Below are 23099 nucleotides of genomic sequence, written 5' to 3'. Positions count from 1 at the left end.
TTGTGAGTTTGATGCGTTCCCTATGTTCAGAATATGATTCCAAGTCACAGAATAACTCCTACAGATACAAGAATAACAAAATGTGTTCACTCCTTTTGGCTTTGTGGATCAATTACATCATGAAGCCCACCATTACCATTATAAACGACATTTAGATTCCATTTATTCATTATTGACATGTCGGTGGTTTTGTAATCAGTAGACTGCACGATGGTGATGTGTGCCTGATCCCGCTGCACAGGGAAGTCTAGTATTTGGTCACTGCCCTGCTTGTGTCAGATAAGCTGTGCCAGAACAGCAGTGGAAGGGTTGCAATTGCCCTTATTCGCTGGGCTAAAGAGCAGGGGGGAGGCGGGGGGAGGAAAAATCAGCCAGAGGTTCCCATTTCTTCTTATCCACTGCTTATCTGTGTATGAATGGACGCTGAGTTTCCCTTAATCTTTCTGACCGATCTTACTCACTACTGGCTGAGAACAGGGTCAGTTAGGCATGGCAGTGACGTCTACCCTTGTTTGAATGTCTGCCAGTATTTGCTGTCCAAACACACAGATGATAAGTGGCCCCTTGTGACCCAGGCCTATGGAACTATGCCCCAATGTGAATCCTAGCCTTCCAGCCTTAAGGAGAGCAAAGAAGAATGTCAAAATGAAGGAAGAAAAACGTTTTATTAATCTCTAAATATTTTTCATTTTTAAATCATTTATTTATTTATTTATTGTATCTGCTATAGATAGTTCCACCTAAATTATCAAAGATACTGAAAATAAGATGGCAAATGTTCTACCATTTCAACATTCACATCAGGCATAACCTCTGTATTCAACAAATTTAATATAAGCATAACATGCCACACGTTATTTGTTCAGCTTGAGTTTTGTCTTTAATATCGAACATTTAATTTACAATGTACTTCAAATAAAACTGTTAAAGTGAGACAGACAATGTTTTCACAAGCACTTAAACATAAATGAAAAATATGCATTTCACCCTACGCAACTCCTCTTGCAGGCCGATGCAACATGTTAAATTTAACACACTAAAATCAATGAAAGTGCCCTGTGTTATTCTAATTTAGAGCATGTGATATTTACCTAAACATTTTGGCCATTTCTTCTTTTGAGTTAACACTAGATAAGTTTTGTGGCAAGATATGTGTTCTTGTTCTATCACCATAATAAACCACATTCTTCTTTGACTTTCCATTGATAACTGCTGTGGGATTAGCTAGAGCCGCAGAGTTCACTGAAGCAGTGGGAGAACAGGTAGCAGGGGTGAGATTCTGTTTGGACATTGGTGCCTCAGAGACCTTTATCTGCCACCCTGAACAATGTATATCACTTTGGTGCTAGTGTTTAGGGCATCTTACATTACCATTTTAAGGATGAAGCATCCCAACCCAACTAATATGCCCGCACTATGTTCTCTCCCCATTCCCCTTTGTCAAGTCTCCCGTTTTTCCATTACTTCCTCTCACGGCCTGAGGAATGCCGGTAAGTCTGTATTGCAAGTCTATATTTGCTTGGAGAAGATGAAGCTGTGCTGCGTTCTTGAATTGCTGGTAGCAATCGTTTTTACAATTTTGTACAGCTGAGACATTTCAGAGGCACCTACATAGTGTGGGACTTGAGTTGCATGAAGGCTAGGCATGTGCCATACATTGTTACTAAGTAAAGAGGGCAAAAAGGTGATCTGCCAGTGGCCCACTAATGCCACTCTGAAACTGGAAGGCACACAGCACTTCTACAGAATGGCTCATGCTTTGGAGAACAGGAGGGACTTGGTTTCCACTGGGCACCTCGTTGTAATACCACAGCCAAGGATGGGAGCCTGATCGGGAGGGGTGTGGACACAAACACATATCTTACCACATTGCCACTAGGAGGTAACAATAAGCTTTAGTGCTAAGCTAAATTAATTTGCCTTCTACTAAAATATGATTTCCCTTGTTACAATTGTAGCTTATAAAGCACAATTAAATATTATTTTGAATTACACATATATAAATAAACTAGGTCTAAGAACCAATGTTTATTATTTAATATCTAATTCTTCTAAATTTACAACAATCTATATCTATCTGTTATACGATAAGAAGGTGATTACAAATATTAAGATGAGTTGCCCTTCACTTCAGGTCTCCTTCACATATTGTTGGCCTGTTATCTATCCATTTGACTCTTTGAATTAATGCTTTAAAGCACAAAACCCTTGCTGTTGCACAGGGTGTGTGACACTCCACTTCCTGTGTATTGTACAACACTAGTCTTCCTAAAGCATCCTTGTTTTATTTTTCCCATATTCACCTATGGTTATGTGCCCGTTATGCTGTTGTCCCATGACAGCAGTAGCAAAGAAAGCTTAAAATTCTCTTTATTAGTCCATCATCTCACCAATTGGCTGTAAGCCTTGTGAGTACGTTAGCCTTGCCTCCAAATCTTAGAGTTTCAGCTGTTCATGAAGTGACCCCCTAATCGGAATGTTTAATTATAGAAGATTCCATTTCATTTATTCTCTTTTGAGACACTAAGAAAAGGTACGAGCAAAACAGCACAGTTGTCCCTTCTGTTGGTTAAACATGGGGTAGAATTTGACGGCAAAACATAAAGCACTTTGGTCTTTTTGCCTGAAATGGGTCGGAAAAGACTGACGCTGAGGAAGTTGTAAAAGGATCACAAGTATAAAGCTGTCTAGGATGCTGGACATTTAGGAATTCAAACATTAGTTCCACATTGATTGAAGACATCCTAATCCATGTGGAAATAGCAAGCATGACAATGTTACATTTGAATACTGAACTTCATTGAAGAAATGATCAGAGATGTTATGGGACCAATACACAATTGATGTTTGTGTCCCCCTCGCTCCTGGCTTTAAATTAGTGAGCAAGGGGACTCCAGCACCCTTCTGAGGTCTTGAGAGAACAAACTGAATTAGCTAACTCGGGGAGATGATGGGGTAGCAGTAATGACACTGGACAAGTAATTCCGAGGTCTGGGCTGTTGCTCTGACATAGGCTCAAATCCCACCACCACAGCTGGTGGAATTCAATTCAATTAATAAAATCTGGAATTTGAAAGTGACCATGAAACTACCATCGATTGCCATAAAAACCCATCTGGTTCACTAATGCCCTTTAGGGAAGGAAATCTGATGTCCTTATCTGCTGTGGCCTACATGTGACTCCACAGTAATTTGGTTGATTCTTAAGTGCCCTCTGAAATGGCCTAGTAAGCCCTCAGTTCAAGGGCAGTTAGGGATTGGCAACAAATGCTGGCCTTGCCAGTGACACCCACATCCCATTAAAGAATTAAAAAAAACTTCTGTTGTCCCTAGAAGTTAATAGATTAAGTGAATGATGAGTTCGTGTTTTACAATGAACAACCCTCATGTTGTTTTGCCAAAAAGCAAAAAACTGCAGATTCTGGAACAAATCCAGAAATGCTGGAAGGGCTCAGTCAATCAGTCATCGTCTGTGGCAAAGACAGATGCAGTGGGGACCTTCATCAGAACAGACTTCCTGCTGCTTTTCTTGTTTCTATGGAGAACTCAAGCTAGTTATGGAAGGTATGAACAAAGTAGTCAGCTGCTCTAATGAATATCAGAATTGTAGCAGAGGTCTCTAGAACTTAGATTGAGCCTAAAACTACAGGGTCAAGATTACAGTATTCAGAATATCGGATTGACGCATTAGCATTATTGGTATTTGTTTGCACTATTGTGGCCTAAATTCCATGACAAAATTGTGTTTTGTTTGGTAGAATTAAATTCATCTGTCAATTTCATGAGAAAAAGCAGTTCAATGAGTGCTGGTGGAAATTTGAGTTTTTCTTCACACACTGACCAGTTTCTGCATCCTCAATACAGAAATGTCAGCTTGGGTCAAATAAAAGAATTAGGAGCTAAGTCACAACGGCCATTGATCAGACCACAATCCTTGGTAGGAGCTAATATCATTGATGCTACATTAGGTAACTTTACTTAGCCCTAAGTTCCAAGAAGGGCCTGCTGAAAGTCGCTCAAGGACATGTTCATCTTCTCAGCCAGCCCTCTCCACACATAGAAGGCATTTGAGAAAATATAAAGCGCTGAGATCCTTGCTGCTATTCATTTATTGAACAAGTCGGAAATTCAATGTCCTGCAGCTAGACTTATGCAGCCTTCTACTCTTGACTTGCACAATAGATTTTATAGAATAGAAAGAAGTAGTTGTTCAAGATCACCATGAATACATTGTTGGCATTCTCATTCTCAGCATCATTAAACCTGATCAATCACCTAGCTTTTACTCTTTAATCGCGTATCGATGCAATGATGAACTGTATTCATTTTACAAAGGTTAAGTTTGGAATAGGTTATTGAGGATTCAGAGCAGATGACCCACTACAAGGAGCTGCTGGATGCTTGGGTGTTTGGCTAAAGATCTTGTCTACTAAACCAGACCTACTGTAAGAGGAGGATTAGCCATTTGGACCACAACAAAGAATATGATTTGTTCATTATAAGAGGCTCCTCAGAGCAGAAAGTCCATACTCTGTTGCTCAAGTTCGTTCACAATGAAGCAAACAAAGTCAAAGGGGGTTGATGATTCACCCTAGTCCACAACATGCTTTTCCAACAGAAGTTAATCAGTTGTAAAGTTTTGCTCAGTATCTCAATTCAGTACCAAAATACCTCATAATTACATTATTTTGTATGGTCTATTTTCACTCGGCCCATCCTTCTCCAAGGTGTTGGTGCTTAGGTGACTCCTTGAAAGAATTCAGGGAAAATAGGTATAAATAATCTTTGATACTTGGACTCTTATAGATAATAAAATGAATATACTGGGGAATGATTGCCATAATGAGTTAGCATCTCATCCTTGCAATTCTGATATCTGGGCTTGAATCCAACCCAGATTGAAAATATAATGAGTTGCGGCAGTCAGAAATAAGTTTACTTGGTACAGTCTACAGATGCTGCAGTGAACCTCAGATATGGTTTAAGTATTTCCTGAAAATTGGCATAATTTAAACTGATTTTTTTTTTCAAAATAAAAATGATTTTGCTCCCAACTTTTAATCCTCTTGCTGTATCCTCTAATGTTCAAAAACTTGAGAAATCCCACTTTGAGCAGGAATTGCAGCAAAAATGATGTAGATTAATGTCATGCTTCTCCTAATGTTTGTTAATAGCTCCCTGGAACAGCTCATCTGCCCACTTTCTAACATGAGGGACATAAACAAACAATTGAAAATGAGGAGTGAAGCAATGGTTTCGGGTTTCCGACAGGGATCTCCTTAGATAATTTGGGGGCGGGGTCACAGAAGTTGAAGCATTGTACTGGTACGAGGTATTCAATTCCTGGCAGTGCTGACCTTCTATGGGGAATAGAAAGGTGGTCTTGCACATTGCGTATCAAACAATCTGTTTCGGCATATCTTGTATCCTTGGTGCCCCGACATGCCAGAGTTAGTTTGTTCACTGTATTTGACACGTTTAGGAACCCAGATTGAAACAAGCTTCTAGGAGAATTATGTTTCAGTTCACATTTATTATCTAGGCATGGTTATTCTCTTTGAAGGTTGAGTTACTGGCATTGGGAAATTTCTGATAATTATGCCAGATTTTGCATATCACCCAATTAGACCCATTCTATTAAATTTCTCACAGATGTTCTTCATTTTTGGAAAATGGTTGAAGCCAGCCAGGAAACTATGGGTAAATCAAGATAATGTGATATTGGAAATCTTAGCTGCAGAAGGTTGGCTGGGCTGGAATGCAAAGCAGACGTGGGAAATGTTGGCACACAGGTCCTACCGGAGTTAGAATCAGTGTAAGTAAAATAAAAGTATTTCTAACACCCAGTGAAAGGTAGTGTGTCCACAGAATGCAGGGATGTGTGCCAAATTTCAAACACACTCTTGTGATCAAAATTCCTACTCAGGATTTTTTTTAGCGATCTCTTCTGTTCCCCATCAAACCTGTTGTTCCTTTGAGACGCTGCTTTGTGCCCTATTGAATTGGAATCATTTCAACTGTCTCTCCCCTTTCTCAGTTCCTCTGCATTTCATTTCACCTTATTTTGTTACCGACTGCTTCTGCAGTGTCTCCGCCCTTCAAGAAACTTCTTGAGTTTCTGAATGTCTACAGCTTTTTCCCAATGGCTGGCTAGGGAGACATGAGATTGAAGGTACAGGAACTTGATAGCAAAGAAATTAAAGCAGGTTCCAAAACACAGTCAAGAGTAAAGGAATATAAAAAAAACATGAAAGGGAGAAAAGCAAATAAATAATAATGAAAAATATTCTGCTGCATCATTTCTCCTCCAGTTGCTGCCTCTGAGAATTGCCTATCCCCATTTTCTTTGAGTTATGCTTAGATAAGTGAGTATCTGTTGGTTTGAATTGATAGTTGCAAATTAGACCATAAGACCATAAGACATCGGAGCAGAAATTAGGCCATCCGGCCCATCGAGTCTGCTCCGTCATTCAATCATGGCTGATAAGTTTCTCAACCCCATTCTCCCGCCTTCTCCCCGTAACCTTTGATCCCCTTACCAATCAAGAACCTATCTATCTCGGTCTTAAATACACTCAATGACCTGGCCTCCACAGCCTTCTGTGGCAATGAATTCCATAGATTCACCACGCTCTGGCTAAAGATGTTTCTCCTCATCTCTGTTCTAAAAGGTCTTCCTTTTACTCTGAGGCTGTGCCCTTGGGTCCTAGTCTCTCCTACCAATGGAAACATCTTCCCCACGTCCACTCTATCCAGGCCTTTCAGTATCCTGTAAGTTTCAATCAGATCCCCCCTCATCCTTCTAAACTCCATCGAGTATAGACCCAGAGTCCTCAAACGTTCCTCATATGTTAAGCCTTTCGCTCCTGGGATCGTTTCGTGAACCTCCTCTGGACCTTCTCCAGGGCCAGCACATCTTTCCTGAGACACGGGGCCCAAAATTGCTGACAATATTCTAAATGTGGTCTGACCAGAGACTTATAAAGCCTCAGCAGCACATCCCTGCTTTTATATTTTAGTCCTCTGCAAATAAATGCCAACATTACATTTGCCTTCCTAACTACCAACTCAACCTGCAAGTTAACCTTAAGAGAATCGTGGACTAGGACTCCCAAGTCCCTTTGCACTCCAGATTTCTGAATTCTCTCCCCATTTAGAAAATAGTATATGCCTCTATTCTTCCTACCAAAGTGCATGACTTCACATTTCCCCATGTTGTATTCCATCTGTCACTTCTTTGCCCATTCTCCTAACCTGTCCAAATCCTTTTGCAGCCTCCCCGCCTCTTCAATACTACCTGTCCCTCCACCTATCTTTGTATCATCTGCAAAATTAGCCAGGATGCCCTCAGTTCCTTCATCTAGATCAATAATGTATAAAGTGAAAAGTTGTGGTCCCAGCACTGACCCCTGCGGAACTCCACTAGTCACCGGCCGCCATCCTGAGAAGGACCCCCTTATCCCCACTCTCTGCCTCCTGCCAGACAGCCAATCTTCTATCCATGCTAGTACCTTGCCTCTAACACCATGGGCTCTTATCTTACTGAGCAGCCTCCTGTGCAGCACCTTGTCAAAGGCCTTCTGGAAGTCCAAGTAGATAACATCCATTGGCTCTCCTTTGTCTAACCTACTCATTACCTCCTCAAAGAATTCTAACAGATTTGTTAGGCATGACCTCCCCTTGATGAAACCATGCTGACTTTGCCCTATTTTATCATGCACATCCAAGTATTCTGAAATCTCATCCTTAATAATGGACTCTAAAATCTTACCAACGATGAAATTGATGAGATTGAGGAGCAAGTGAAGGCTGCCTAAGTACTGAAGATAAGAGATATAAGATTTTTTTAAAAAATCTGCCCATGTCCTCATGGAAGTGGGTATATCTTGCTGGATTTCTTGACAACATGAGTAGGATGAAGCTAGCTAGGTTAAGAGATAGGTCAGTAGAGATGCAGTGACAGTGACAGGGAGGTATTTCAGAACATTCAGAATAGATACATCCCAGTGAGAAAGAAAGACTCTAGGGGAAGGTTGCACCATCCGTGGCTAACTAATGAAGTTAAAGATAGAATCATATTGAAAGAAAAAGCATATAATTACTCAAACATGGGTGGTAGGTCAGAAGATTGGACAGAATATGAAGAAAAACAAAGAATGACTAAAAGATTAATAAGGAGGGATGAATTAAAGTACGAGAGAAAGCTAGCAAGAAGTATAAAAACAGATAGGAGTTTCTACAGGTGTTTAAAAAGGAAAAGATTAAGTAAAGTGAGTGTTGTTCCTATAGGGATTGAGAATGAAGAATTAATAATGGAAAATAAGGAAATTGCGGATGAACTGAACAGACATTTTGTGTCTGTCTTCATGGTAGAGGATACAAATAACATGCCAAAAATAATTGTGAATCATGAGGTGAAAGGGAGGGAGGAATTCAGAACAATTAGAATCACCAGGGAAAAGGCACTGAGAAAATTACTAGAACTAAAAACTGACAAGTCCTCAAGTTCTGATGGACTTCATCCCAGGGTCTTAAAAAAAAGTGGCTGCTGAGATAATAGATGCATTGGTTTTAATTTTCCAAAATTTCCAAAGCAGAATATTATGGGGGACAGGCAGCTTGCCCCCTGGAAGCAATGTTGGCATGCTAGCCCATCCTGCAGCCAAGACGCGCTGCGGGAGGGCTATAGAGGAGAAGTGTGGAATTTCCACCCCTCACTGGGGAGGAAGGCTACCCACCCCCACCAGGAGCTGCCGGCCAATCCGATTGCTCCATCAATCCCGGCAGCACCAAAAGCACGTTAGTGGGCACTGCCAGGACTTGCAACCAGGGAGAAGAAGTAGGCCCAGTGGATCCCGGTGACAGGCAAGGTCCAGGGTCTTGGGCAGGAAGGGTTTGGCAAGATTAGGGAGGGGGGGCATGGGGGGGTGGAGGTGGTGTGTTTACTGAGGTAAGCAGATAGGAAGAAAGGGGGACTATCTTGGAGGAGGAGGCCGCCCCCTGCATCTGCAAAAGGCAGCCCCTGAAGATAGTAACCCCCCTTCCTTCATGCCCGTTGAAATTTTTTTTAAAAATCGGACTGCCCATGCCAGCTCGACTGCCCCTGCCAACTGTTTATGGCATGGGCAGCATATTATTGGAATCAGTTGGCTCGGGAAGATTCCCAATTGACTCTTGATTATCTATTTAGATATGGCAGGTAGGTAGCCAATTTTGGAACCCACTCCCACATATTAGGAGGGTTAACCTGGGGGTGGGCAGGAAAGTGGTGAGGTGGGCACCCACCCTATTTTACAGACCCCCCCCCCAACCCGTCCCTGCCGAAAACAAGCCCAGTGGGGGCAGGTAAAATGCAGCCCCTAGATTCTGGAATGGTCCCATTGGATTGGCAAATAACAAACGTAACTCCTCTATTCAAGAAAGGAAGGAGATATGAAGCAGGAAACTACAGGCCAGTTAGCTTAACATCTGACAAAGGGAAAATTCTGGAATCTATTACTAAGGAGGTTATAGCAGAGTACTTAGAAAATCTTAGTGTAATCAGGCAGAATCAACATGGTTTTCTGACAGGGAAATCAATTTTGACTAATTTATTGGAGTTCTTTGAGGAAGTAACAAGCAATGTAGATAAAGGGGAAACTGTGGATGTGCTGTACTTAGGTTTACAGAAGGCATTTGACAAGGTGCCATATCAAAGCTTGCCCCACAAAATAAGAGCTCATGGTGTAGGGTGTAACATATTAGGATGGGTAGTGGATTGGTTAGCTAATAGGAAACAGAGAGTAGGCATAAATGTGTCATTTTTGGGTTGGCAAGATGTGACGAGTAGAGTGCCACAGTGATCAGTGTTGTGGCCTCAACTATTTACAGTTTATATCAATGACTTGGATGAAGGGATCGAATATATGGTTGCTAAATTTGCGGATGATACAAAGATAGGTGGGAAAGTAAATTGTGGAAAGGACGTATAAGGAATCTGCAAAGGGGTATAGATAGGTTAAGTGAGTGGGAAGAAATTTGGCAGATGGAGTATAATGTGGGAAAATGTGAACTTGTCTACTTTGGCAGGAAGAATAGAAGAGCAGCATATTATTAAAATGGATAGAGATTATAGAACTCTGAGGTGCAGAGGGACCTGGGTGTCCTACATGAATCACAAAAAGTTAATATGCAGGCACAGCAAGTAATTTGGAAAGCAAATGGAATGTTGTCATTATTGCAAGGGGAATGAAATACAAAAGTAGGTATGTTTTACTACTGTTGTACAGGCCGTTGGTGAGACCACATCTGGAGTATTGTGTACAGTTTAAGCTTCCTTACTTAAGAAATGATATAAATGCGTTAGAAGCAGTTCAGAGAAGGTTCACTTGACTGATACCTGGGTTATCTTCTGAGGAAAAGTTGGACAGGCTGGGCCTGTATCCATTAGAGTTTAGAAGAATGAAAGGTGACCTTATTGCAACATATAGGATCCTGAGGGGACTTGACAGGGTGGATACTTTAGGGATGTTTCCCCTTGTTGAAGAGTCTAAAACCAGTGGACGTAATTTGAAAACGAGGGGTCTCCCAATTAAAACGAAAATGAGGGGAACTTTTTTTTCTCTGAGGGCTGTGAGCCTTCAGAACTCTCTTCCCCAGAGACTGGTGGAGGCAGCATCATTGGATATTTTTAAGGCAGAGGTAGATTCTTGACTAACAAGGGAGTCAAAGGTTATCGGGGCTAGGCAGGGATGTAGAGCTGAGGTCACGATCTGATCAGCCATGATTTTTATTGAACGGCAGAGCAGGCTCCAGGGCCAAATCGTCCACTCCTGCTCTTAATTCATATGTTCGTATTTGCATAATTTTTCCTACAATGGCCAAGACCTTTGAGTGGAAGACCATAGATAAAGTGGGAAGCTGCATTTGGTTTCTCCTGTCAATCTTAGAGTAACTGTAATCCTTTTCTAGTAAGAGCATGATGTGAGCTAAGATCCTATCCACCCTCCACCCCCCACCCCCCCAATCCCCCACTTATTAGGACTTCTTTAGGATAACCAATTTTTTGTAAAGGAAATTTGAAGTGAAGGAAAAAGGGAAGAAGGCTTACCGAAGGAATTGTAATGTTTCTTTAAATAATAGTCTCTTTAATGTATGTCCCACATATTTCAAATTTTAGGACCTTTAGAAATTTAAATCGACACGAAGCATTTGTATAAAAAATAATATGACCTCAGGCCGAATTATTTGCTTTGCCAATGGAGGAAGCTACAGACTTTCATGAGAGTATTAATTTATACTAAAATGAAAAAGTAAAAGACACATGTCCTCCCTATTGGCAGAATCAAAATAGACCCATGATATAAAATGGAAACAATTATTTGGATAATGAACGTTGCTACGCCTGAGGTAGATAACCTTGTGACATATCATATTCATTTAAAATTGTTCTACTAAATTAAAGCTTTCAAATGGAAGCTCTAATCACATCAAATTAACACAAGAGGTTTATTCTGATATTAACTAAACTATCATCATATTTGATCAAACACCCTAATAAATAAATTAATTCCAGGAGTCGAACCTTAAATTGAGTAGAACAACAGAATGCTTTATCTTAAAATGTAGCCATGTGCTCTTATTTTGGCTAATCTGACAAAATATTTTTCTTTCTCCGATTTTAAATGTTTACATGCCACTACAATCTACAACATTTTATATCTTATGTGTAAACCTGTTTACATATATAAATAGCAAGATCATATGTAGGCAGTTTAAAATAAACCAGCCTGGTTTATATTTTTTTAAATTTGTTTTAACCATAGGTGCTTCCATAAAGTGTAGAAGTTCACAAACCAACACCTATTCCAATGCTGCTAACATTAACATTCAGAGAGTAAACCATTTCAACTGTACTAAAGGAGAATACACACATCACCAAATCACCAGCCATAATAAAAATGTCTGCTTCTAAGGAACCTTGTAATGGCTCTGAAGAAACCGACGGTGTTCCTTTGGCCAATGGGTCTCTAGATGTAAAAGATGGTCAGTATTCAAATGCATACACTTATAATGAACCAGATACTGTGATTCAAATGGATTCAGTTGGTATTTGTCAGACTAGGAAAACAAAAAGCTGTTATAACGAGGAAAGCCTTAAGTCAGACATAGGATCAGACAAGTCCAGCATTGTTAAAGCTGAAACCAGTGAAGTTGCAAAAGAAAAAATGTCCACTGATATACTCCATAGAAGTTTTCCAAATGCTACAATGGGAACTGGGAAAAGAAATGTTAACAACATTGTGGCATTGCTGAAAAACAAATGTGGCAATGACAAAAATAATTTGTACCCTGTAGTAACTTTAAGAGATATCATGAAAGACTTAAATCTCTTGTCTAATGACAAGCAAAATAATGGCATCAAGCTCAGTTGTGGTACACTTAAAATTGACTCCAGCACCTTTCAAAGTAATGGAAGCAAAGTAGCAAAAAATGAAAAGACAGGATTACAGTATAGTTTCTTTTCTTCAGTTGTGCTTGCTAGCAGTCTTAGAAGCCCAGAGGAAAGCCTACAAATAAGATCTAAATCTCAGATGGCAAGCAGGAGGCAAGCAATGGATAGGATGCAAAGGAAGGAGAGTACAGACCATTGTGAACGCAGGCGCGTTGAATTTGAAAAGTTTGATCCAGCCAACACAGATTCTAAAATCGAAGCTCTGATCTCATCTGCGGTATCGCCTAACAACAATAGCTTCTTTGAAAATATGTCATCGTTGTACAGCGTGCCGGAACATAGACACCATGTAAAGTGTGAAAGTCCGAAGGCTGGAATTCTGAAACACAACAACCAGAATGAAGAGGAGATAAACGCTGGACTGCTTTTAGCCGAGACAACATGTAAAAAGTATGCTCTGAGGAAAAAAACGATGATCCAGTATAACCGAGAAAATAGTTTGGAACAAATTGAGTTTGAAAAATACTGTAAGAGTATTTCCATTCCTTCAGCATCTGCAGAAGGATGTCAGGATTATGGAGCAGTCTCTCGGTTGCCCCTTAAAAGGACACTTTTCAATAAGAATTTAAAAACTAAATGCAAGGGGAGTCGGAAGATGTTAGTTAAACTAACAAAAGTCAATATTCAGAAGTATCTGATGCATACAGAAAGAAAAACAAAAATGTGCCAAAAACTTTTAACACACAACAACTTGAGTGCAGGAGTCAAAATGCATTATGTTACTATGCCTGAGCAAAACACAACTGCATTACCAACAGTGAAGAAAGGTAGGAGGAACAAGGTGGCGGCATTACCTACAGGTGATATTCCTGTCGTCATTAAAAGGAAAAGAGGTCGGCCAAGGAAAGTATTACCTGAAGGTAGCAGTGAAGCTACCAACCATGTGAAAAGAAAGCCAAGGCATCATAAACTTTCTCCGCCACAACCTACTTATATTGCTGGATCCAATGACAATACAACAGACTATGCAGATGTTTTGTCCAAATTGGCCTTTTTAACTAAACAAAGTCTGATCTTGGGCAGATGCTCACCGCCCAGGTGTTGGTCTCCTAGCGATCCGGGATCATTTCAGAGATCGGCTTCTATGCATCAGGACATGTCTCAGTTTTATCGTACATTAGCAGGTACTCGGAGGAGGGGTGGAAAAGCAGGTTGTTCACGAGGAAGGCAAGTGGGACAATTTGCAGAATCGTCTTCTACTTTCAGCGATTTCTTTGAAGGTATTGGAAAAAGAAAACGGATATTCTTAGGTGAAACAAAATTGTATGCAAGAAAATGCAAATGGGGTACAGAAATGAAAGAGAAGCCAGTTCAAAGGAGGAAACCATACAAGCGCGCACTTCCATTTCCAGAGCACGGAATTTTTCGGAACATGAATACCGAAAGTTCAGAATGGGCAAGACAAAATGAAAGTTTTTGGACTATGAATCAAGGTTATCCTTCAAAGCAGCAAATCAGAAATGGTTTGTATCCATCTTACCCTGGTATGTCAACACAGTCATTTCCCAATACTATTTGGGAGTCAAGTTCAGTGTCGAGAAATGGATATTTGATGGGTTGTTTATCCTCCAACCAAAGCAATGTTGCTCAACAAAGTCCTGGCTGCATTGCTGGATACTTCCGTTCTCTACTCGATTCAGATGATTCTTCAGATTTGATGGATTTGTCATTTTCGCAAACTGGGCAAGAATCATGTAACATAACTGGAAGCTTTGGAGTCAGCAATTCAACACAACCAACAAGACAGTTAACGCATTACCAAGAGGGGTTTGATAAAACCAGTTCTCCTAATTGTGCTGGTAGCCAGCAACATGCAAATCAAACAAGACAGGCTTATCCACAGATGATCCCAGATAATTCAGACAGTGTTGATTATGGCTCCTCGTATCATGCTTCTGACACAGAAACTTTCCAAAGAATTGCTCCTCAGCCACCTCTTTCTAGACAGGCTGGACTTTCATGTCAACATGCCCCAGATAACTATGCTCATTATAGTAATTACAGACCGAAAGCTCCAAGTTTCAGTAATTCAGATGTAATACAGCAACCTAGAGAGTATTCTGGTCTTGACTTTCTAGGCAACAGAGATTGTACGTTTGGCTATGACACCAGCAATAATGTTACTTCCTCTCAAACCAGCTCAACTGATACATACAGTCAACATGCAATTGGTTCAAACCTACATTTTAATAAGGTTTCTTCATTTAATGCTTTTAGGCCAGACCACAGTCCTCTGACTTTACAAGCATCCTTAACTCCTGAGAGTCAATCTGATGCAGCCTGTTCCATGGACCACACATCTCAGAAATATTTTAACTCATTGCAGTTATCAGCTGAACCCTCCAGGATGGCATTTTCTAGAGGGCTTCAACTGAGCTGTAAATCCGGTTTTAACCTTTGTGATGGGAACATGGCATATTTTAATCACCATTACGCACCAGTGTTGGATTACAACCTGAATGAATCAAAAGACATCTTGGATATTTCAAACTATACACCCCAGAAAGTAAAGCTAAGGTCATTTCCAGAGACTTTCACAGAATCATCGTCCCACTTTAACACATCGTTTGAGAATTCTGAGGGAAGTGTCAATATTTGCAGTAATATGGCAAGCGAAGAAAAATCCAGTCTCTCAAGTTTAGAGAAATTAATGATGGACTGGGATGAAACGGTACCTGTTGAAAGAGCTGGACCAAAGGTTGGTTACAAACGTCAGTGGAACCATCATGTACCTTTCCCCAGCGATTCAAAAGCTGTGTACGGAAGGCGTAAACGAATTGATATGTCCAGTCCCTCTCAGTTGGTTTTCCCAGCATCGCCCCCATTTCCTTCTAGAAAGGCTACAATACCAAGACAGACGAGGAATATCAGAGGCCTTTGTGTTTCAAATAGGAGAGAACAATTTGTCCGCAAATCAAAGCTGTTACAGAAAACTCCAGGAACAAATCCTATATTCTCTGATAGCACAGACTGTGGTTTAGATTATGGATATAATGCAGATAGCAGTATGCCCCCAACTCTTTCAAATGCCCCAAACTTTCAAGTTCAAAAAAGTGATCAGAAAGAATATTGTAGCTTATATTCCTCAGGCTGTTCGACACCAATGCCTGATGAAAATTTCTCACCAAGATTTCCTGGTAATGATGTTCAAGAGACCGTTCCGATGTATTCAGACCTAAAGCAACCTGCATTAGAAGTGGAACCCTTTCAAAGCCCTCCACAACAGCTATCTACCCAAGCGCTGCAACATTCAATCAACCCAGATCATGAAAGGCTACTGTCTGATAATCAAGACTTTTTTAGTTTGCGCACCCCAGGATATGTAGACAATCTAGACTCGAATGAAGGGAAAAAACATCCAGTTTTTTATGATGCGTTGGAAAACAGCTCAGGAACAGATGTTGCTCCTACTACGACAGCAACCAGCAGAGATTTGCCAGTGTCACAGCTCCAGTTTGAACCTGATAATCCAGTTGTTTTGGAAACAAACACCAGATATTTGCAGAATTCTACCACTTACAGCTCATTGGACGAGAACAAGAAAGAAGCTGGCATATCCCTGTTCGGGATGCAGGGAAGAAATAATCTACCCAGTGCTGGACCCCAAATAATCCCTCTAAACCTAGTAGCACAAATTGACAAAGAAACACAGAAGCTTGCGATAGATTACAGCAGTTCTGCCTATGCTAGTGCCACGTTAACTACAGCAAATGCTTCGCCTGCATCAAGTGATTCTTCTATACATGTGGACAATAATTACGCAGACAAACAAGGAAATCGTAGACAGGCAGCAATGGGCTTACTGCTAGACCAAAATCAGGATGAGGTGTATACAGGAAATGCTTCACAGTGACTTCTGATAACGTTGCAGAGAAAATCAGTGCAATTAGGTAAGAACATGCTATTAATTGATCTTTTCCTAGATCTAGCCAGTGATGATAATTGTTTCTTATTATGAAGTGCATTGTTTGTTCGTAGGTTCGAGGACCATTAACGAATATGTTTTGTATGATGTTATGTTTATTGTGAACGTTGTGATAGATTATGTTTAATGTGAACCTGAAGAATTGTGTTTTGTATTCCAATTCAGGATACAGTTTTTTTTCCCCCTAAAATATGTGTATATTTTTTAGTCATAATCTAATTATTTTTCTCTTACTCATTATGTGTAAGCGCGGCATTCATTTAGGATTTTGGATGAAAAAGTCTTGATCCGATCAAGCACTCAACAGTCACCCAGTGCCAGCAAAAAAACAATCGTCTTTGGTTATTTAGTCTCCCGTAGCCATTGTCAGCCAAGTTCCTGCTTCTAAAAATGAGGGGGAAAGGCTGGGCCTAATTAACTTATGCCTTTGTGTATTCATTATTTAGCTGTGTTTAACTTGATGTTTAATCCAAAACTTATGTTTTAATCTGGCTACAATATCAGTGTCAGTTGTAAGAAGACCTTGCATGTTTTAAGTCATAACTACGATTTTACACCTGAGTGTTGTAATGTCTTATCTTGAAAATGAATTACAAAGAAGATTCCAAATTGGATCACGGTGCTTATTTTCCTGGCACTTATTCCTGGAAGAAGAAACTGTTTCTCTCCCCCCCCACCCCACCCCTCGTCCCCAACACACAAACAAAAACAAAAGTTGAGAAGGAAAGGAATTTAAATAAAATCCTCTTGGAGTTAAGGGATGGAAATTGAGCTTTAGTGATCCTAACGATGTTTACTTTCACCTCCAATTATTCCGTTGATTTGAAAGATAACGGGTCAATGCCTGAATTTTTGTAAATTAAACATAGACAAAAAAATCTTATTGAATGGCAGAGTAGGGGGAGGTGATGGCGTAGTGGTATTGTCGTCGGACTAGTAATCCAGAGATCCAGTGTAATGTTCTGGGAACCCAGGTTCAAACCCTACCATGGCAGGTGGTGGAATTTGAATTCAATAAAAACCTGGAATTAGAAGTCTGAAGATGACCATGAAACCATTGCTGACTGTTGTAAAAACCCATCTGGTTCACTCATGGGGAGGACATTAAAAGGAAATCTGCTGTCCTACATGTTACTCCAGACCAACAGCAATGTGGTTGACTCTTAAATGCCCTCTGACCAAGGGCAATTAGGGTTGAATGAATAAAAAAATGCCCATCTTCAGCTGCTTCATCAGTGACCCTCCCTCCACCATAAGTTCAGGGGTGGGAATGTTTGCTGATGATTGCACAGTATTCAGTTCCATTTGCAACTCCTCAGATAATGAGGCAGTCCGTGCCCACATGCCCTGTAAGACCTGGACAGTATTCAGGCTTGACTGATATGTGGCAAGTGACATTTGTGCCACAGAAGTGCCAGGCAATAGCTATCTGTGCAATAGAGTGTCTAACTACCTCCCCATTCAACGTAATTATCATTATTGAATCCACCTCCGTCAACATTCTGGGGGTCACCATTAATCAGAAACTTGCATGGACGAGCCACATAAATACTTTGGCTATTGGAGCAGGTCAGAGATTGTATATTTGTGGGTGACTCACCCCCTGACCCCCTGAAGGCGCAAGTCAGGAGCACGATAGAATATTTTTCCACTTGCCTGGATGAGTGCAGCCCCAACAACATTCAAGAAGCGCGACACCATCTGAAACAAAGCAGCCCGTTTGATTAGCATCCCGTCACCACCTCAGACACACACTTCCTCCACCACGGGCATACTCTGACAGCAGTGTGAACTCATAACTGAAGTCCCTCATCCCCAGAACCATTCTCATAAATCTTTTCTGCACCCTCTCCAATATTGTTGTATCCTTCCTAAAGTGTGGTGCCCAGAATTTGACACCATACTCCAGATGAGGCAGACCTCCTTTCCCTGATTAACATCTCCAATCTTTGCCCTTTCTCAGATTAAGTCAGTCTGATTGCAGCCTTGACGTGACATTCAACCCTGAGATAAGCTTCCAAATTCATGATCAGGCCTTCACTATAAGTGTCTATTTCCACCAGCATAACATCACCCAATTTTGCCTTTGTCTCAGCTAAAAATGCTCATTTGTGATGTTGTTGCCTCTAGACCTGACTATTCACTCCTGATGGACTCCTGGCTGGCCTCCCACATTCTAACCCCCACCGCCCCCCCACATTCTAACCCCCACAAACTTGAGGTCATCCAAAACTCTGCTGCCCATGCCTTAACCCATTCCTCTATCACCCCAGTGCTCACTGACCTACTTTGACTCATTGTCGAGCAAAATCTTGATTTTAATATTCTCATCATTGTTTTCAAATCCTTCCATGGTCTCACCCTTCAGTATCTCTGTTACCTTCTGTAGCCACCAAGATATTCGCCCTCCTCCAATTCTGGCCTCCTGTGCATTCCCAATTTTAACTGCTGCACCATTGGTGGCCGCACCTTCAGTTACCTAGGCCCCAGGCTCTGGAATACTCTCCTAAGCCTCTCCGTCTCTCCGTCTTGCATTCCTCCTTTAAGGCACTCTTTAAAACCTATTTCTTTGACCAAGCTTTTGGCCATCTTCCTTAATATCATCTGATGTGGCTTGGTGTCAAATTTTACTTTATAACCCTCCTGTGAAGCGCCTTGCAACGGTTTATTACATTAAAGGTGCTATATAAATTCAAGTTGTTGTATCTAATCTAATCTCACCAAATTAAAATTTTGACCTATCCTGGCCACCTTTCAGCTGAAGGATTAATTAATGAAAGCAACATAATTAATACAGAAACGGGTTAGGGGGTATGGGGGTGCAGGAGCGGGGAGGGTGCACGGAGCTCCCATTTAACGCAGCTCATGTCATTGCTTCTTTGGAGAAGTCAACAACTTAGAACATTTGCATTAACAAATAGAAACAAGGGTTTGGGGAAAGAGTTTCCTAAATTCTCTCTATATTTTCAGTACCACTCTAATGGAAGATGATTTGATTGTAAAACAATTGATGATAAACTGGTAAATAAGTGACAAGTAGCCTGGAATTGATCCAAAAACAAAGCAAATGAACCTGCGTCATGGAGAATACCAGATTTTCTGATGGAAACTCTTAATTTTATTTCTGAAAAAGAGGAAGAATTTTATTGCTGGATTAGGGGAAGATTGACCCCAAAGTAGTGTTCATTGTGCGATGTCTGGAATAAAATCTAGGAATATAATAGGAAGGAGTGTTTGGTGCTGGTTGCAACAATTGAACATAGGAAATAGGAGCAGAAGTAGGCCATTTGGCCCATCGAATCTGCTCCACCATTCAATAAGATCAAGGCTGATCAGTTTGTGTTTCGAATTCCATATTCCCATCTAACCCCGATAACCTTAGATTCTTGTTAGGCAAGGGAATCAATCTACCTCTGCCTTAAAAATATTCAATGACCCAACCACCACCGCCTTCTGAGGCAGAAAGTCCCAAAGTCACACAACCCTCTGAGAGAAAAAAATTTCTCCTTATTTCTGCCCTAAAAGGGCAACCCCTAATTTTAAAACAGTGCCCCCTAGTTCTGGACTCACCCTCAAGAGGAAACATCCTTTCCACGTCCATCTTGTCAGTACCGTTCAGGATCTTATATACTTGACTCAAGTCACCCATCACTCTTCTAAACTCCAGTGGAAACAAGCCCAGTCTATCTAACCTTTCCTCATAAGACAACCCACTCATTCCAGGTGTCATACTAACCTCCTCTGATCTGCCTCCAATGCATTTACACCCTTCCTCAAATGGGGAGACCAAAGCTACCCACAGTATGTGAGAGGTGGTCTCACCAATGCCCTGTATAACTGAAGCATAACATCCTTACTTTTATGTTCCGTTCCCCTCATAATAAAGGATAGCATTCCATTAGCCTTCTTAATTACCTGCTGTGCCTGCATACTATCTTTTGTGACTTGTACTGAAACACCTAGATCCCTCTGCACCTCGGAATTCTGCAGTCATTTTCCGTTTAAGTAATACTCTGCTTATTTATTCTTCCTGCCAAAGTGAACAACTTCACATTTTCCTACATTATAATACATCTGCCAGATTTTTGCCCACTCACTCAACGTACCTATATCACTCTGCAACCTCTTCATGTCCACTTCACAACATACTCTCCTACCTATCTTTGTGTCATCTGCAAATTTAACTACCATGTCTTCACTCCCCTCATCTAAGTCATTGATATAAATTGTAGAAAGGTTGATGTCCCAGTACAGACCCCTGTGGGACTCTACTCGTCACATCCTGCCAATCAGAAAAAAGACCCACTTATGTATACTCTCTTTTCTGCTAGCCAGTCAATCTTCTATCCATGCCAATGTTACCCCCTACACCATGAGCTTTTATTTTCCACAATAATCTTTGATGTGGCACCTTATCAAATGCCTTCTGGAAATCTACGTACGATACGTCTACAGGCTCTCCTTTATCCACAGCGCACATCACTCCTTCAAAGAACTTCAATAAATTGGTTAAACATGATTTCCCTTTCACAAAACTATGGTGACTCCTCCCGATTACCTTGAGTTTCTCCACATGCCCAGCTATTATAACCTCCTTAATGTTGACTCTTTAACACCTTCCCCACGATAGACATCAAGCTAACTGGCCTATAGATTCCTGTTTTCTGCCTCCCTCCCTTCTTGCTACTTTCCAGTCCGATGGAACCTTTCCAGAATCTAGCGAATTAAGGAAAATTAACACCAATGCATCTACTGCCCCACTGGCCACCTCTTTTAAGACCCAAGGATGAAGCCCATCAGGACCCGGAGACTTGTCAGCCCGTAGCTCCATCAGTTTGCTCAGTACCATTTCCCTAGTGATTGTAATTTCACCAAGTTCCTCTCTTCCCCTCCACCTCCTGATTTACAGCTATTACTGGAATGTTTTTTGTATCCTCTATAGTGAAGACAGAAGCAAGATATTTGGTTATTTCATCCGCCATTTCCGTATTATCTACCATTAACTCCCTACTGTCACTTTCTAGAGGACCAACACTCACTCACTTTACTTACTCTTTTCCTTTTTAAATACCTGAAGAAACTCTTGGGGCAGGATTTTACATTTGTCGGGCGAGCATGCACCTGACCCGATTGCGTGTAAAGTCATGCGCGGTGATGTCAGGCGAGTGTCCCGACGTCATCACGCACTCTCGTGATCTTTCGGGGTCAGCAGGCACACGCGAAAGTCAGCAGCGTGCCCGCCGACAATTAAGAGGCCTATTAAGGCCCCTAAAGTATTAATTAATTTGTATTTTTCGCTGCTCGCTCAGCTGTTTGGTGGGCGGGCGAATAGGCCAGGCGGCCTTTGCATTTTTTACGAAACTCCATCCACGGGCGGGATGAGGTTTCCAACGGCAAATGTAAAACCAGCAAAACCAGTGATCCTTTCAAACATGTCCCTCTTCATGTGACTGAGTCACAGGTGGGGACGTGTTTATCTCATCTTTAAAATCTTTATTTATTGGTCAATGTCCAATCCTTCAGCTCTCTGAAGGAGCTCTGTGCCCTCAGGGAGCTGTCAGCGCCCACTCCACCGCGCATACGCAGACTTCCGTGTTCGTTCTCCTCCCGCCCCCCACCCACCCAGGCAGCGCCGAGCTTTTCAGTGCGTCCTTCACGCTCCTCTGGCCAGCGGTCGGGGCTTGATCGCGGGCGGTGGTCCGTTTCTAAGCCGCTCCGTGCCCACCCGCCCGACGAGGGGAAAATCCAGCCCTTGCTATCCATTTTTACATTTCCAGCTAGCTTCCTGTCTCATTCTTAATTTCTTTCTCCTAGTTAACCTTTTAGTTCTGCTGTTCTTTATATTCTGACCAATTGTCTGACCTGACACTCATCTTTGCGCAGTTCTGTGCTTTTTCCTTCAGTTTGTTGCTTTCCTTAACTTCTTTAGTTAGCCACAGATGGTGGGTTCTCCCCTCAGAATTTTCCTTTACAATAGGAATGTACTTATCCTGAGTGTTCTGAAATACCCCCTTAAATGTCTGCCACTGCTTCTCTATTGATTCATCCCTACCCTAACATCCCAGTTCACTTCAGCTTTCATGCCCACACAGTTGCCGTTATTTAAGTTTAAAATACTAGCCTTAGAACAGTTCTGAAGCGCTGGGTCCATTGGTAATTCTCTCCTGCCATCTACTCCTCCCCCGCCCCACCCACTTTCCCAGTGTTAGTACGCTGACTTTAGGCTGAAGAATATTGAACCAAAAAGTGAATTTACCTCCCTTTTTCAAGATGTGCAAAAAAAACAAACGACAGATTGAAACATTTCCTATCAAACAGAACAAGAGAAGGCCATTCCTTGGCAATGCACATTTGTGCTATTTTTAACTCCTTTTCTGGGGGCATATTAAATTTCAGACTTTTGTGAATCCTCTTTTGTGAATCATGTGAACTTTGTGTGGATCAAATCAAAATGGCAGATAAGCATGATTTTGCTGTGGGTGATTCTGTGCTGCACAAATCTGTGACAGTAAAAAAGCAAATCACTCCGTTGGGGCACACGAGTAATAATGTTGGCTTTCACACTTCCCTAGCACTTAAGCCGCTTGCATTTGCTCAATGGTAGCACTCTCACCTGCAAGTCGGAAAACTGGGAGTTCAAGCCCCAATCCAGAAACCTGAGCTTATGATTTATCCTGATGC

General features: G+C 41.3%; 1 protein-coding gene across 6 annotated transcripts in view; it reads left to right on the top strand.

Moving 5' to 3' along the window:
* The window catches only part of ahdc1 (AT hook, DNA binding motif, containing 1), a 191634-nt gene that overhangs the window by 145736 nt on the left and 22799 nt on the right, over positions 1-23099 (top strand). For 3 of the 6 annotated variants that reach the window (XM_078567455.1, XM_078567456.1, XM_078567454.1), the window contains exon 4: positions 11805-16383. In XM_078567455.1, coding sequence (XP_078423581.1) covers positions 11940-16346 — 4407 coding nt within the window. In that variant the 5' untranslated portion in view covers positions 11805-11939 and the 3' untranslated portion in view covers positions 16347-16383. The remainder of the gene's footprint in view (positions 1-11804; positions 16384-23099) is intronic. The other 3 variants (XM_078567457.1, XM_078567458.1, XM_078567459.1) reach the window with 1 other exon arrangement.

Source organism: Cetorhinus maximus, chromosome 21 (genome assembly GCF_964194155.1).
Source record: "Cetorhinus maximus chromosome 21, sCetMax3.hap1.1, whole genome shotgun sequence".
Taxonomy (NCBI): domain Eukaryota; kingdom Metazoa; phylum Chordata; class Chondrichthyes; order Lamniformes; family Cetorhinidae; genus Cetorhinus; species Cetorhinus maximus.
This window is presented reverse-complemented; position numbering and strand designations above follow the sequence as displayed.